Raw genomic sequence first — 17,827 nt, 5'->3', positions numbered from 1 at the left:
ATGTGTCTATAAGCTTGGCACATCTACCACTGGGATTTTTGACCATTCTTCAAGGCAAACTGCTCCAGCTCCTTCAAGCTGAATGGGTTTAAGTCATACCACAGATTCTCAATAGTATTGAGGTCTGAGCTTTGACTAGGCCATTCCAAGATGTTTAAATGTTTCCCCTTAAACCACTTGAGTGTTGATTTAGCAGTATGCTTAGGGTCATTGTCCTGCAGGAAGGTGAACCTCTGTTCCAGTCTCAAGTCACTGGAAGACTGAAACAGGTTTCCCTCAGGAATTTTTCTGTATTTAGCGCCATCCATCATTCCTTCAATTCTGACCAGTTTCCCAGTCCCTGCCGATGAAAAACATTCCCAGAGCATGATGCTGCCACCACCATGCTTCACTGTGGGGATGGTTTTCTCGGGGTGTTGAGAGGTGTTGGATTTGCGCCAGACAGAGCGTTTTCCTTGATTGCCAAAAAGCTAAATTTTAGTCTCATCTGACCAGAGTACCTTCTTCCATATGTTTGGGGAGTCTCCCACATCCCTATTGGTGAACACCAAACTAGTTTGCATATTTTTTTCTTTAAGCAATGTTTTTTTTCTTCCATAAAGTCCAGCTCTGTGGTGTGTACGGCTTAAAGTGATCTTATAGACAGATAGTCCAATCTCCGCTGTGGAGCTTTGCAGCTCCTTCAGGGTTATCTTTGGTTTCTTTGTTGCCTCTCTGATTAATGCCCTCCTTGCCTGGTCCATGAGTTTTGGTGGGCGGCCCTCTCTTGGCAGTTTTATTGTGGTGCCATATTCTTTCCATTTTTTTAATAATGGATTTAATTGTGCTCCGTGGGATGTTCAAAGTTCCTGATATTTTTTATAACCAAAACCCTGATCTGTACTTCTCCACAACATTGTCCCTGACCTGTTTGGAGAGCTCCTTGGTCTTCAATGTGCAGCTTGCTTGCTGGTGCCCCTTGCTTGGTGGTGTTGCAGACTCTGGGGCTTTTCAGAACAGGTGTATATATACACCAACAGGACAACGAACCTAAGTACTCAGCCAAGATTACACAGGAGTGGCTTCGGGACAAGTCTCTGAATGTCTTTGTGTGGCCAGCCAGAGCCCGGACTTGAAACCATTCAAACATCTCTGGAGAGACCTGAAAATAGCTGTGCAGCAACGCTCCCCATCCAAACCCCCCTAATATAGGTGTGCCAAGCTTGTAGCGTTATACCCAAGAAGACTCGAGGTTGTAATCGCTGCCAAAGGTGCGTCAACAAAGTTGAGTAAAGGGTCTGAATACTTAATTGAATGTGATATTTTAGCTTTTTGATTTTAATAAATTTGCAAATATTTCTGAAAACCTGTTTTTGCATTGTCATTATGTCATTATGTCATTATTATGTGTCGATTGATGAGGGAAAAAACATTTGAATCCATTTTGAAATAAGGCTGTAAAGTAACAAAATATGGAAAAAAGTCAAGGGGTCTGAATACTTTCCGAATGCACTGTTTATATCAATAGGTTTATGAGTATAAAGATACTGGCTAAGTTGTTCAATGTTTTCACCCTTACTCTTCAACAAAGCAGCATTGTTAGGAGGGATGGAGATACTTTGATTACAGTTTCTGCTTCCTCTCCACTAATTGAGTTGTGTCACCACACAGAGAATTTCCTCTTCACCAGAATGAAGCCTGGATCATAAATAACCTTAAAAGAGGAAGAAAGATGGCATGGAACAGAATTAACAAGTGATAGAGAGGACGTTATACACACCTGTCTGGTCTACAAGTCTGCATCCCAAATGGCATCCTATGTCGCGATGTAGTGCACAATCATGCTGTATATATTACCATTAAGAATCAGTTAGAAATGTAATAATACAGTAGATATTACCATTAGGAATCAGGTAGAAATGTAATAATACAGCAGATGTTACCATTTGGAGTCAGTTAGAAAGGTAATCATACAGTAGATATTACCATTAGGAGTCAGTTAGAAAGGTAATCATACAGTAGTAATTACCATTAGGAGTCAGTTAGAAAGGTAATCATGCAGTAGATATTACCATTAGGAGTCAGTCAGAAAGGTAATCATACAGTAGATATTACCATTAGGAGTCAGTTAGAAAGGTAATCATACAGTAGATATTACCATTAGGAGTAAGTTAGAAAGACAAATACAGTTAGTTAAGATGGATGACTACATCAATGACCAGGTTATTGAATTGTTAGGTACTAAATAAACAGAGTCAACACTAACGGGCAACTAGGAAAAGCTCAAACCAAGTTTATTCAGCCAATGGGTGAGACAGCTGAACAGACAAAGACATGTAACCAACAGCACAAGCATATATACCCCAGTTTAGGTGGAGTCTCCTCCTTCCCTCTAAACATTACATCTTTATTGCATAGCAGAAAGTTAAGCGATTTGGCTAATAAACTGTTCCATCTCCCTTAATGTGATCTGAGCTGACATCATCCTCCATTCCTCACTAATCCACAGCTCTCCACCCTTATCTGTGACTGCAACCATGTGATTGTCTTTCCCTTACTCAGTAACATTCCAAGCCCCTGGTTCATATTCAACCTTAATTGACCCCACCATATACATTCCTCCTACAGATAACCATTAATGTCTGGGTTAGCAAGTATTTCAAATTACAACCCAACAGCTCAAACCAGACTGTGGCCCTTCTCCTTTCCATAGGATACCTGATGTCAAACAATAACATGTTCTGACGGAATGTAAACGTTCTGCATTCCCCTCTCTCCCTCAGTGCCATGAACAAGGATATTTCATATTTCAAGTTTAAAACCCATCAGTCCCCCCTAATGAATTTCAAACAATAATTCCATACTGTTCAACATGATATAAACTTGGAAATTACTTCTAAATGAACAAAAAACATAAAATATGATTTAACTTTCACAGTTGATTATTAGGTTTATACCTCTGAGACTTATGGTCTCTGATCTACAATTACACTATACACACTCTTATTTACATCTCTCATTAGACAACTGAGAATGACATTTCAGCTGGAGCTTGATAGAGGACTCATCTTTATATCTATCTCTATGGGTCAAGGTAACAGTAATAGAAGGAAGAAACTGAGCTTGTAGAAAACAGCCAGTAGGTGGAGACAAACACTTATGTTGAGTGTAATACCTGCTTTTATAAGGGACTTTTCTGACCAGCATCCCATTGACAAGCAGATTATAGACAAAACCTAAAACTGACCCTTACCTTGACCCTAACCTTCACCTAATTTGAACTAATTCAGAAACTGAACAGATGATAAATGTTTTATGATTAAATAAAATAATGTTCTTGAAGTTTAAAATGAAGCCTTTTTCTCTATAGATGTCCTGTTGTACTTGTGGTGACCTTATATCCATGGATGAAACGTGGCCTGTGTTTTCAAGACAGATACAGTACATAAGGCCTAGATAGAATATGAATAATGACATTAAGGGGACATCTCGTCCAGGTTGCATCAGCATATAGGAAATAGGGTTCCATTTGGGACACAGCAAGTTTAGTAACGTTATTTCTGGAACACCTATCGTATTGTAATTTCAGTTGATTTCAGCATGCGTTGCTGTACCAACACATATTAGCCCATACCACTGACTTCCTTTAATAAAAGCTTCCTTTCTTCATGTCTGTCAGTGGTTGGTGCTTATTAGCAGACCTGGGAAACGTATTGATTAGGACACACCATAGCAAAAATATTTTGCATTTTTCTTATTGGACAGGTACAGTTAGACAATGTGGTTAGATTAACGAGAGTCTTATCTTTCAAATGGTGTAAAATAGTCATATGTTTGAAATATAGAAATTATTGCATTTTTGAGGTTTTGTATTTCGCGCCATGCTCTTCCACTGTCTGTTGAATAGAGTGGGACGCTGACATCCCTCCTAGCCCAGACAGGTTAACTATGATATCTGACTGTTTTAACCCTGTAGGTACTGGTATTAACCATGATATCTGACTGTTTTTAACCCTGTAGGTACTGGTATTAACCATGATATCTGACTGTTTTAACCCTGTATGTACTGGTATTAACCTGTTAGGGCTAGGGGGCAGTATTTACACCGCCGGATAAAAAACGTACCCGATTTAATCTGGTTACCACTCCTACCCAGTAACTAGAATATGCATATACTTATTACATATGGATAGAAAACACCCTAAAGTTTCTAAAACTGTTTGAATGGTGTCTGTGAGTATAACAGAACTCATTTGGCAGGCAAAAAACTGAGAAGGTTTCATGCAGGAAGTGGCCTGTCTGACAAGGTGTCGTTCTTCTTGTCTCTGTTTATTGAAGAGTGAGGATCTTAGCTGTCCCGTGACACTTCCTACGGCTGCCATAGCGTCTCAGAAGGCGGTAAAAAGCTGAATCGTGGCTTTGCAGGCTCTGGCTGAAAAAAAGTAGCGCGTTTAGGTAGTGGCTGGTTACAGTACTGTGAGACTCAGGCTCGTGCCCGCGTCTACCGAAAGCTTTGTTTACTTTCCTCTGTTTAGCTAAATGGACATTCCCGGTCGGAATATTATCGCTTTTTTACGAGAAAAATGGCATAAAAATGGATTTTAAACAGCGGTTGACATGCTTCGAAGTACGGTAATGGAATATTTTGATTTTTTTTGTCACGAATTGCGCCATGCGCGGGACCCTGATTTACCATTTCAGATAGTGTCTGGGACGCACGAACAAAACGCCGCTATTTGGATATAACGATGGATTATTTTGGACCAAACCAACATTTGTTATTGAAGTAGCAGTGCTGGGAGTGCATTCTGACGAAGACAACAAAAGGTAATCAAACTTTTATAATAGTAAACCTGATATTGGTGAGTGCTAAACTTGCCGGGTGTCTAAATAGCTAGCCCGTGATGCCTGGGCTATGTACTTAGAATATTGCAAAATGTGCTTTCACCAAAAAGCTATTTTAAAATCGGACATATCGAGTGCATAGAGGAGGTCTGTATCTATAATTCTTAAAATAATTGTTATGCTTTTTGTGAACGTTTATCGTGAGTAATTTAGTAAATTCACCGGAGGTTTGCGGGGGGTATGCTAGTTCTGAACGTCACATGCTAATGTAAAAAGCTGTTTTTTGATATAAATATGAACTTGATTGAACAAAACATGCATGTATTGTATAACATAATGTCCTAGGGTTGTCATCTGATGAAGATCATCAAAGGTTAGTGCTGCATTTAGCTGTCTTCTGGGTTTTTGTGACATTATATGCTAGCTTGAAAAATGGGTGTCTGATTATTTCTGGCTTGGTACTCTGCTGACATAATCTAATGTTTTGCTTTCGTTGTAAAGCCTTTTTGAAATCGGACAGTGTGGTTAGATTAACGAGAGTCTTGTCTTTAAATAGCTGTTAAATAGTCATATGTTTGAGAAATTGAAGTAATAGCATTTCAAACGTTTTGAAAATCGCGCCACAGGATTCAACTGGCTGTTACGTAGGTGGGACGAATTCGTCCCGCCTAGCCCAGAGAGGCTAACCATGATATCTGACTGTTTTTAACCCTGTAGGTACTGGTATAGGTACTGGTATTAACCATGACGTCTGACTGTTTTTAACCCTGTAGGTACTGGTATTAACCATGATATCTGACTGTTGTTAACCCTGTAGGTACTGGTATTAACCATGATATCTGACTGCTTTTAACCCTGTATGTACTGGTATGACCCACAGTCTGATAATGCAGGTCCTACTGGGCAGGAGGACTGTGCTGAGATACCAAAGATCAGCATCGTCTCGAGGCATGGAATGACTTGTCATGTGACAGCAAACTCAACTGGATTTGTGAGAAAGTGTTTTAACATCACCATGACAACATACTGTAACACATACAGCAGCCTACAGTGCACAGAACTTTCTCTCTCCCACTCCCCTCCCCCCCTCCCTCCCACACGCATACACACTTGCTATTTGTTTGTTTTAGCATATGAATAAAAGTTCTACTTATTTCCTGAAATTGTAGCTTCCTGTGAAACCAGTATTTATGTTTGACACATCATCAGACACAACATGAAGTTAGCACTTTTGACTTTGTTCACACTCTGCATGCAGTTCATTCCATCAATTCCAATTCAAATACATTCTTCTTACTTGATACAGATGTTTACATGCTCTAATTTAGGACTGGTGGAAACATTCTAGACTGTACCAAACCAACATTACATACACTGTATAGGAGTTGACTGTATCACCAATCAATGAGTGTAGTAGAGATATCAAAGGATGGTACTTAACAATCTTTGACAGTCAGTCTTTGTTGTCAAGTTACATATAAGCACAATATCAAATGCTCATATTTGACTGTTGTTCTTCTGTAAAGTGCCTTAAAATAGTATTCAGACCCCTTGACGGTTTCCACATTTTGTTACGTTACAGTCTTATTATCAAAAATGGGTTGAATATGTTTTTTTTCCTCAGCAATCTAGGACAGTTAACCTGTGGATAGACAGTAGATGTTATGATAGTTAACCTGTCGATAGACAGTAGATGTTATGACAGTTTACTGCCACCCTATGGCCTCTGTTGTCTCTGCTAGTCAACATGATGGCTGCTGAAAGCTTCCTTCATAACTGAGTCCCTCCCCAGCTCTCCTCCAACCCCACATTCAAGGCTGACTACATTCAAATCACCTACCATCAATTCCAATTCAAATACATTCTTCTTACTTGCTACAGATATTTACATGCTCCAATTTAGGACTGGTGGAAACATTCTAGACTGTACCAAACCAACATTACGTACACTGTGTAGGAGTTGACTGTATCACCAATCAATGAGTGTAGTAGAGATATCAAAGGATGGTACTTAACAATCTTTGACAGTCAGTCTTTGTTGTCAAGTTACATTTAAGCACAATATCAAATGCTCATATTTGACTGTTGTTCCCCTATATGGGTGAAGTGGATCTTTTCAGTAGTTCAACCAGCTAACACTCAAACTCCTCAACCAATCAGGTTTATTAATACGCCAGCGGGACGCAATTCAAATAAATAATCATAAAAATTATGGATATTAAACATTTAGGTACATACAAGTGTCTTATATCGGTTAAAAGCTTCAATTGTCTGTCTGTCTGTCTGTCTGTCTGTCTGTCTGTCTGTCTGTCTGTCTGTCTGTCTGTCTGTCTGTCTGTCTGTCTGTCTGTCTGTCTGTCTGTCTGTCTGTCTGTCTGTCTGTCTGTCTGTCTGTCTGTCTGTCTGTCTGTCTGTCTGTCGTTATTAGCAGACCTGGGTCACGTATTCATTAGGGCACACCATAGCAAAATGTTTAACAACCTCAATGGATTTTTTTTCTTCTTATTGGACAGGTACAGTTAGTTCCTCCCTGTTTCAGTTTGCTTCCTTCTTTTTGGCGCCTAATAAATACGACCCAAATACTTAAGCTGTTCTTGGTTGAGGTTGTTTGGCTTAATGGAACCAATAGAATAGTCCCAAATGCTCAAAGCAGTTGACAGATTTCAAATTGTTTTTGGTTATGGTTATTCATTATTTTTGAAAGCATCCAGAGACATTATTAAGATGTTCAATATGTCCAACATCCTATATGTTCATCAGTGATATAGAGTAGTAAGAGACCATATAAGAGGGTGTGTGTGTCTGGTCTATGTATTTGTATTTATTATGTATCCCCATTAGTTCCTGCCAAGGCAGCAGCTACTCTTCCTGGGGTCTAGCAAAATTAAGACGTACATTTTTTTAACAACATTACATTCACAACAGATTTGACAACACATTAAGTGTGTGCCCTCAGGCCCCTACTCTACTACCACATATCTACAACACAAAATCCATGTGTACGTGTGTGTATAGTGCCTATGTTATCTAGTGTGTGTATGCATGTGTATGTGTCTATGTTTGTGTTGCTTCACAGTATGTGGGTGGAACTTCCCCCAATAGACCAGGAAGTTTCTCAGGAATCAGATAACAAGGTGAAACGAAGAAGAAAGTGTCCCAACTACAACCAGCCATGACATGTTTCTGTTCCACAAATCCCCACCTACAACAGTAAGCTTCAGACTCAGACACTCTGTACTGGGGGCCCTTCCCTGGGTGCACGATGAGTTTTTCACCCTAGCACTACACAACTAATTAAAATCATTAAAGCTTAATGATTAGTTGGTTATTTGAATCAGCTGTGTAGTACTAGGGCAAAACCAAAAATGTTCACTAAGGGGGGCCCCAGGACTGAGTTTGGGAAAGCCTGCATTAAGACACTGTAGCTGGAGTCAACAAACATTGTTGAACATGTGTGAGGCCATCTATGCCAAGCCAGATATGACCATTAAGGTTTGACAGAGGTGAGATGGAGGAGAGGATTGTGGATATCTACATCAGACCAGACACAACACATCTGCAGAATGGCCAGCTACATGACAGTTACAACACCCTTACTGAGGAAAGAGAGCAACTACAGACCAGTTATAACAAGTAGACTAAAGAGAGAAACCAGCTTCAGACCAGTTAAAATACCCTGACTAAAGAGACAGACCAGCTACAGACCCATTACAACAAACTGACTAAATAGAGAGACCAGCTACAGACCAGTTACAACAACCTGACTGAGGAGAGAGACCACCTACAGGCAAGCTACAACAACTTGACTAAAGAGACACCATCTACAAAGGGAGAAAGATTATTTTGAGGGCTGGTACTACATCTCGACCAAGACAAAAAACTGGAGAGACAGCAAAAGGGACTGAATGAAGAGAGGAACAGCATTGAGGCCTCATTTATCAAAACTACTCCACCCATCATAGTCTAAGCCCTTTTTCATCAGGGGGGTTGTTTTAAGAATGTCATACCAAGGATAATTTAGATATTTGATTTTATATATTAAATATATAAAAAAAATATTTGCTGAAAAATTATTTTTGGACTTGCTGCTATTAGCCCATGCAAACGCATTTATTAACAATTTCACTACATGGAACAACAGATAGTTGTTATTTTCTCTGTATACATCAATGATGTCACTCTTGCTGCTGGTGATTCTCTGATCCACCTCTACGCAGACGACACCATTCTGTATATTTCTGGCCCTTCTTTGGACACTGTGTTAACAAACCTTCAGACGAGCTTCAATGCCACACAACTCTCCTTCCGTGGCCTCCAACTGCTCTTAAATGCAAGTAAAACTAAATGCATGCTCTTCAACCGATCGCTGCCCGCACCTGCCTGCCCATCTAGCATCACTACCCTGGACGGTTCTGACTTAGAATATGTTGACAACTACAAATACCTGGGTGTCTGGTTAGACTGTAAACTTTCATGACTCACATTAAGCATCTCCAATCCAAAATGAAATCTAGAATCGGCTTCCTATATCGCAACAAAGCATCCTTCACTCATGCTTCCAAACATACCCTCGTAAAACTGACTATCCTACCAATCCTTGACTTCGACGATGTCATTTACAAAATAGCCTCCAACACTCTACTCAGCAAATTGGATGCAGTCTATCACAGTGCCATCTGTTTTGTCACCAAAGCCCCATACACTACCCACCACTGCGACCTGTATTCTCTCGTTGGCTGGCCCTCGCTTCATATTCGTCGCCAAACCCACTGGCTACAGGTCATCTATAATTATTTTCTAGGTAAAGCCCCGCCTTATCTCAGCTCACTGGTCACCATAGCAGCACCCACCCATAGCAGGAGCTCCAGCAGGTCAATTTCACTGGTCACCCCCAAAGTCAATTCCTCCTTTGGCCGCCTTTCCTTCCAGTTCTCTGCTGCCAATAACTGGAACAAATTGCAAAAATCACTGAAGCTGGAGACTCATATCTCCCTCATTAACTTTAAGCATCAGCTGTCAGAGCAGCTTACAGATCACTGCACCTGTACATAGCCCATCTGTAAATAGCCCACCCAACTACCTCATCCCCATATTGTTATTTCTTTTTTTGCTCCTTTGCACCCCAGGAGCTCTACTTGCACATTCATCTTTTGCACATCTATCACTCCAGTGGTTAATTGCTAAATTTTAATAATTTTGCCACTATGGCCTATTTATTGCCTTACCTCCCTAATATTACTTCATTTGAACACACTGTATATAGACTTTTCTATTGTGCTATTGACTGTACGTTTGTTTATTCCATGTGTAAATCTGTGTTGTTTGTGTAGCACTGCTTTGCTTTATCTAGGCCAGGTCGCAATTGTAAATGAGAACTAGTTCTCAACTAGCTTACCTGGTTAAATAAAGGTGAAATAGAAAAAATACAAATAAAAATAGTCCCAAAAAAAGATCAAAAGGAGGTTTGTTCTGAAAACTCTCTCCTATCTGAGAGTTATAAGAAAGATCAGGAAACATGTATTTTTCTACATGTATTTCAAACGTATTTTTGTCAATGAGAACGGAATTTAGAATGTTGGTATGCATAGAAAACGTGTGATTTATCAAACAATCCCACCAACTTCATACACACACCAGTAGGAGACGACCTTTGATGAATACCCTTTTTTCTCAACCTCAGTGCTCGTGCAGGACCTTGGCTATTCGGATTACGAAACGCCCATAATGAACTAAATATGGTAAAAATCATCCCTTTAATCCTGTGAGAATATACAACTAAGAGAGGACCATGAGGATAATTGAAGTTGCTTTAGCAGTGGTGAATCTACTTGAAATGAGTAGTCAACACTCACCAATAAGCCATCCATCCTCAACAGCTCCTTCCAGTAGGTATAGAGACCAACATTGCTGTTCTACAGAATGAACGATTCATGGTTCCAACGGGCCACTTTAAAACCACATTCAGCAGCGTTTTTGTTGACATATAACCGATCACCTGCACATTAAGAGTGGAAGCCTTTTCTGTTCACATAGTGCCGTCTTTTGATCCGTTTGTATTTGGGAATCCATTGATGGGAAAGAAACCCCTCTTGATTTCTACATGTTTGTGGTGGTGGTGTATGGATATTGTATGTTACAGTTTGTTTTGCCGATGATTGCATCCAAAACATTGGCTCATTGTCACGATTCCCACCGACGGTGGCGCCCCCTCCTGCTCAGGTGGCGCTTGGCGGTCGTCGTCACCGGCCTATTAGCTACTACCGATCCCTTTTTGGTTTTCCCTTTTTTTGGTTTTGGGCACCTGTGGCCAATTAGCTATTAGAGGGGGTATTTAGTTCAGCTGGCCCATCTGTTGTTTGTGCGGGATTAATTTGTGTTCATTGACGAAGTGTTGTTCGTCGGCTTTACCTGGTCGTCTATGTTGTATTTTATTCCCTATGGTTGGGAACTTTTGTTTATCCTGTGTGATTAAAAACACCACTCCCTGTGTTCGCTGCTTCCTGCGCCTCATTCCTCCTACCCGACTACCGAAGCCGTTACACTCATCGATGAGCCAATCTGTACTTTCTGGAAAAATGTCCCACTGGTCTCTAAAAACACGGTTTGTAAAATGCATCATGTGCCAAATCTTCTAACAGAGCAACATCAGGCATCTCTAATTCCATTTCCATTATTGCAGTCTTTGCACTGTTGGCGCTAGGAACACAAGCATTTCGCTACACCTGCAACAACAACTGCTAAATATTTGTATGTGACCAATACCATTTGATTACACACAGCCTGTCAAGATCTGCTGCATTAATTGACAATGGAAATCAAATTCAATTATTGCTTTTACAATTTCAAGCAGTTCCCTTATTCCACCACTTGGCACTCACTGTTCCTACGGATGGTCATGTCTGTGCGTTAATTCAAGCAAACGTTCATATAAATCTCAGACTTTGCGTGGAAATGGCACTATGCATAGTTTACTAACAGATTTGTGTCTATCTGCGGTTGATGAGGCCTCTGGTGATCATTAACAGAGAACAGGAACAGGTGTCAGAGACAGAGAGCTGGATGGGGTTTTAATATTAAAACAAATATTTGTGGAAAGAAAGTTGTAAATGTCCCGTCTTTCAAGAATCCCTGAGCTCTAAAACAGCAACATTTTCTCTCAGCCTCATGGCAAAATGTGGAGATTAGCTACAAACTGAGCTGCGCCACTGCCACAACAGAAAACCACACACACATTTTTTTGGTTTGAATATATTAATGTAATCACTACTTATCATCATGCTGTGTGTCAAGAGTTGAAGAAGAATAAAATGTCCCAACCTCAACCACCATGTTACTATTTCATCATCTTCCTCTTTCTACATTTCCCTTTTATTCTGGGGATGACATCTTAAACAGTTAGTCTCAGACAGAGCGGAGACAGAGACACAGACTCAGAGCAGAGACAGAAACAGACACAGGGTCAACGATAGGACCAGAACCTGAGTATGGACAGAAAACACAGTAAGTTATTGGAGATGTCTGAGGCCATCTATGCTGAGCCAGATATGAACAAGAAGGTCAAGTTAGACAGAGGTTTGATGGAGGAGAGGATTGTGGATATCTACGTCAGTGCAGACACCCTGAGAGACGGTGAGACCAGCACCAAGAGAGAAGAGACAGCAGACACTGCTCCTAATAATGAACCAGGAGACCAGCAGTCAGGTAACACACACACACACGCAGTCACACACACACACGCAAATAAATGACACACACAATATATTAAACAGGTGAGATTATCCTGTAGTACTAGACCTTTATTTGTCCCAATCCTGGGTGATACAGTAAAACACATTACCAAAGATCTTTAATAATTTGTGATTCAGTACATTTTCAGTGGTGGAAGAGACCCTCTGGAGTTGCTGCCATGTGTCTGGGGCTGCTGTGTGTTCTCCTACTGGCTGGGATCATAGGCCTGTCTGTCCAATGTAAGTCTACAGTATATCTATACTAAACAACAATATAAATGCAACACTGAAACATTTCTAAGATTTTACTGCGTTACAGTTCATATCAATCAATTGAAATAAATTCATTAGGCCCTAATCTATGGATGTCACATGACTGGCAGAGGTTCAGCCATGGGTGGACCTTGGAGGGCAAAGGTCCACCCACTTGGCAGCCAGGTTCCAACCACTGGGGAACCAGGCCCAGCCAATCAGAATGAGTTTTTCCCCACAAAAGGGCTTTATTACAGACAGAAATACTCCTCAGCACCCTCCCTCAGACGATCCAACAGGTGAAGAAGCCGGATGTGGAGGTCCTGGGCTGGCGTAGTTACACGTGGTCTCCGGTTGTTAGGCCAGTTGGACGTACTGCCAAATTCTCTAAAATGACATTGGAGGCAGCTTAGGGTAGAGACATGAACATTAATTTATCTGGCAACAGCTCTGGTGGACATTCCTGCAGTCAGCATGCCAGATGCACGTTCCCTCAAAACTTGAAACATCTGTGGCAAAACTACACATTTTAAAGTGGCCTTTTATTGTCTCCAGCACAAGGTGCACCTGTGTAATGATCATGCTGTTTAATCAGCTTCTTGATATGCCACACCTGTCAGGTGGATGGATTATCTTGGCAAAGGATAAATGCTGACTAACAGGGATGTAAACACATTTGAGAGAAATAAGCTTTTTGTTCATATGAAACGTTTCTGGGATCTTTTAATTCATCTCATGAAACATGGGACCAACACTTTACATTTATATTTTTGTACACTGTTTAAATAGTTCTTATAATTCAGATTTAGTAGTTCTGATGTGATCTATTTTAGTGAGCAACTTTTTCTTTATTGTTGTTGCAGACAGCAACGTCTCAAAGAACTCATCTGCAGAGAGAGACCAGCTACAGACCAGCTACAACAACCTGACTAAAGAGAGAAACCAGCTACAGACCAGCTACAACAACCTGACTAAAGAGAGAGACCAGATACAGACCAGTTATAACAACCTGACTAAAGAGAGAGATCAGCTACAGACTGAGAGAGATTTTCTTAGCGGGAGTCTTAACAATTGCAGTGAGTAAACATACAGTAATAAATTGTCATTAACAACACACATCTGATCATGAGTCTATATTCTTACATTAAGTGTCCAGTTTGATAAGTTGAAGGAAATTAATGTTAATCATCTTGTAGAACAAACCTGTCCTGCTGGCTGGCAGAAGTTTGAATCCATGTGGTACTTCCTGTCTACTGAGACTAAAACCTGGAATACGAGCAGAAAGGACTGTCTGGAGAGAGGAGCAGACCTGGTGATCATAAACAGTGATGAGGAACAGGTGAGAGAGAGAGAGAGAGACGGTTAGATATGATCAAACATATGAATATATATTTATCTTTCTCAACAACAGAAGTTTCTCATCAACCTCAAGAAGAGAGTCTGGATTGGTCTGACTGACTCTGTTAATGAGGGGACCTGGAAATGGGTGGACGGCACAACACTGACCACAGGGTGAGAGATGATTACTAATCTGTCAATAAGGCTCCTTTCAACCTTTTTCTATACAGGTTATTGTCATTGATGGCATCAGTCAACAAAGTTAACTGTAAGATGAAACATGTCTGTATATTATTTAAGATTGTGATGTCTGACTGTTGTTTACCCTGTAGGTACTGATATTAACCATGATATCTTCCCTGTAGCTCAATTGGTAGAGCATGGTGTTTGCAACGCCAGGGTTGTGGGTTCGAATCCCACGGGGGGCCAGCACAGAAAAATAATGTATGAAATGTAATGTATGCATTCACTACTGTAAGTCGCTCTGGATAAGAGCGTCTGCTAAAATGTAAATCTGACTGTTTTTAACCCTGTAGGTACCGATATTAACCATGACATCTGACTGTTTTTAACCCTGTAGGTACTGCTATTAACCATGATAACTGACTGTTTTAACCCTGTAGGTACTGGTATTAACCATGATATCTGACTGTTGTTAACCCTGTAGGTACTGGTATTAACCATGATATCTGACTGTTGTTAACCCTGTAGGTACTGGTATTAACCATGATATCTGACTGTTTTAACCCTGTAGGTACTGGTATTAACCATGATATCTGACTGTTGTTAACCCTGTAGGTACTGGTATTAACCATGATATCTGACTGTTTTTAACCCTGTAGGTACTGGTATTAACCATGATATCTGACTGTTGTTAACCCTGTAGGTACTGGTATTAACCATGACATCTGACTGTTTTTAACCCTGTAGGTACTGGTATTAACCATGACATCTGACTGTTTTTAACCCTGTAGGTACTGGTATTAACCATGATATCTGACTGTTGTTAACCCTGTAGGTACTGGTATTAACCATGCTATCTGACTGTTTTTAACCCTGTAGGTACTGGTATTAACCATGATATCTGACTGTTTTAACCCTGTAGGTACTGGTATTAACCATGATATCTGACTGTTGTTAACCCTGTAGGTACTGGTATTAACCATGCTATCTGACTGTTTTTATCCCTGTAGGTACTGGTATTAACCATGATGTCTGACTGTTTTTAACCCTGTAGGTACTGGTATTAACCATGCTATCTGACTGTTTTTAACCCTGTAGGTACTGGTATTAACCATGATGTCTGACTGTTTTTAACCCTGTAGGTACTGGTATTAACCATGATATCTGACTGTTTTTAACCCTGTAGGTACTGGTATGACCCACAGCCTGATAGTGGTGGTGGCAAACCAGAAAATGGTGAGGAGGACTGTGTTGAGATACGCACAGATCAGAGTCCTCTGAAGGTGTGGAATGACTTGTCATGTGAGATGAAACTTCACTGGATTTGTGAGAAAGTGCTTTAACATCACCATGACAACATACTGTAGCACGTACAGCAACCTTCAGTGCACACAACTTTCTCTCTCTCTCTCTCTCTCTCTCTCTCTCTCTCTCTCTCTCTCTCTCTCTTTCTCTCTCTCTCTCTCTCTCTCTTTCTCTCTCTCTCTCTCTCTCTTTCTCTCTCTCTCTCTCTCTCTCTCTCTCTCTCTTTCTCTCTCTCTCTCTCTCTCTCTTTCTCTCTCTCTCTCTCTCTCTCTCTCTCTCTCTTTCTCTCTCTTTCTCTCTTTCTCTCTTTCTCTCTCTCTCTCTCTTTCTCTCTCTCTCTCTTTCTCTCTCTCTCTCTCTCTCTCTCTCTCTTTCTCTCTTTCCTCTCTTTCTCTCTCGCTCTCAAACCCACACACACGCACACGCATGTTTTATTTGTTTGTATTAGCATATTAATAAAAGTCAAACTTATTTCCTGATTATGGTTCCTGTGTCCCAGTAGTTATGTTTCACACATTATCAGACACAACATGAAGTTAGTACTGTGGATTCAACAGAATACATTTAACAATGAAAATGTATAATTTTGCTGTTATAATACCAAACACACACAAACACACTCGTTTACATGTTTGTATGAGCATATTAATACAATTCCTACTTATTTCCTGATTGAAGCTTCCTGTCTACCAATAGGCTAGTTATGTTCCACAAAACATTGTGGAAGTGCGATGATGCGAATCCGAGGTAATGGTGCTAAGCAAAAACCTTTGTCTGATGCATACAAGCCAAGTTAATTTAAAAACAAATCTATTTGCCCTCTTGAGGATCTTGGATCCCATCATTCTGCTAGCTCTGATTAGAAACTCACGGTGGAGTCTGTCGCCAGTAATGTTTGCTCTGAAATGAAGCCTAGCCAGGATGAAGTGACTGCAGCGGCAGGTGTAGTAGAGACTGCCAGCCTTGGCCCTGATCATACCAGACATGATTTTGGACGGGTAGGAGTGAGATTTTGGGAAAAGGTGGATCCCTGCTCTTTGGCCGACCCATATGTTGTGTCAAGCTGGGCATATAACAAACTGGGAACTGTTACATATGTTACATTTTCGAGAAGTGGAATTGTCCAAGGGTGAATGATTCGACTGGTAGCCCCCCAGTGAGTAGGACTGAAGACAGAGATCCAGAGAAGATATGTTTTAGATTTCTTTCATTTATTGTCATGTTCGTTAATTGTACTGCACTGATGGAGCGGAAATCCCAGAAGATTCTGTGTGGTAGCGGCAACAGTGTGAGAGATTTTAGTGCAGAAGATCTACATGGGGTTTTGAGAGAAGGGGTTCAATCCTCTCAGGCCGACGGCCTGATGTAGCATATGATAGGGCCAAAGTAGTGGGATGGGGTGGTGGGTGTGTTGGTGATAGTGCTGTACACAGGTGTAGGATCTTAATTTGATCCCCCTGTTGCACAATAACTTTTCTGCAACGCATTTAGCATGTAGTTTAGTATTGGTAGTCTAGTATTGTTATGTATTTTCAGATACAAATATTCTAATATTCTAATACTCCTATGTATTTCAACCCAGGTCTGACGCATATCCTCCTTTCTCTTCTGCACTGCAGGTGAAGCAGGAAGAGATACATTTTCCTTGATGGGCCTTAAGGGAATGAAAGAGTTTTGGCTCCACCTGCTGACAATTTAAAGTAATGATCTCTCTGCAAAGAGGTGAGTTTATGAAGAAACAGTTTCTCTCTCTGTCGCCCTCTACGGCCAGTCTGTGTCATGGTAACGCTGCACCCTCTACCACTGCGGTGAATCTTTTGTCAGAGGAAAAATCACTGTTACACTCAGCAAAATGGCTGTCACCGGTTGTCCTTTATTCCACTTCTCTCTCTCTTTCTCTCTCTCTCTCTCTTACTGTCTCTCCTTCCATCCATCCTGACCAGCAAAAACTCCAGGCCCCGATAATTGTAATGACAGCACAGAGTTCTTCTGGTCAGGTGGTCAGCAAGTTGAACTCCTGGTACACTGTTGCAAATACATTTTTCTCCCAAACAGACAGACATTGATGTATCTATAATATGTGACCCATGTGGAGTCAAACCTACAACCCTGGTGTTGTAACACTACAGACCCTGGTGTTGTAACACTACAGACCCTGGTGTTGTAACACTACAGACCCTGGTGTTTTAACACTACAG

General features: G+C 40.7%; 1 protein-coding gene across 1 annotated transcript; it reads left to right on the top strand.

Annotated features, from left to right (window-relative positions):
- Window positions 1–12,214: 12,214 nt before the first annotated feature.
- LOC106602241 (uncharacterized) lies at window positions 12,215–16,108 on the top strand. Its single transcript, XM_014194757.3, has 6 exons — window positions 12,215–12,525; window positions 12,690–12,791; window positions 13,667–13,879; window positions 14,000–14,142; window positions 14,215–14,315; window positions 15,511–16,108. Exons 1-6 carry the CDS (start codon window positions 12,309–12,311, stop codon window positions 15,665–15,667), a joined length of 933 nt encoding a protein of 310 aa, XP_014050232.2. The 5' UTR covers window positions 12,215–12,308; the 3' UTR covers window positions 15,668–16,108.
- Window positions 16,109–17,827: the final 1,719 nt, after the last annotated feature.

The sequence above is a fragment of the Salmo salar genome, chromosome 04 (assembly GCF_965601325.2).
Source record: "Salmo salar chromosome 04, fSalSal1, whole genome shotgun sequence".
Classification (NCBI taxonomy): Eukaryota; Metazoa; Chordata; class Actinopteri; order Salmoniformes; family Salmonidae; genus Salmo; species Salmo salar.
This window is presented reverse-complemented; position numbering and strand designations above follow the sequence as displayed.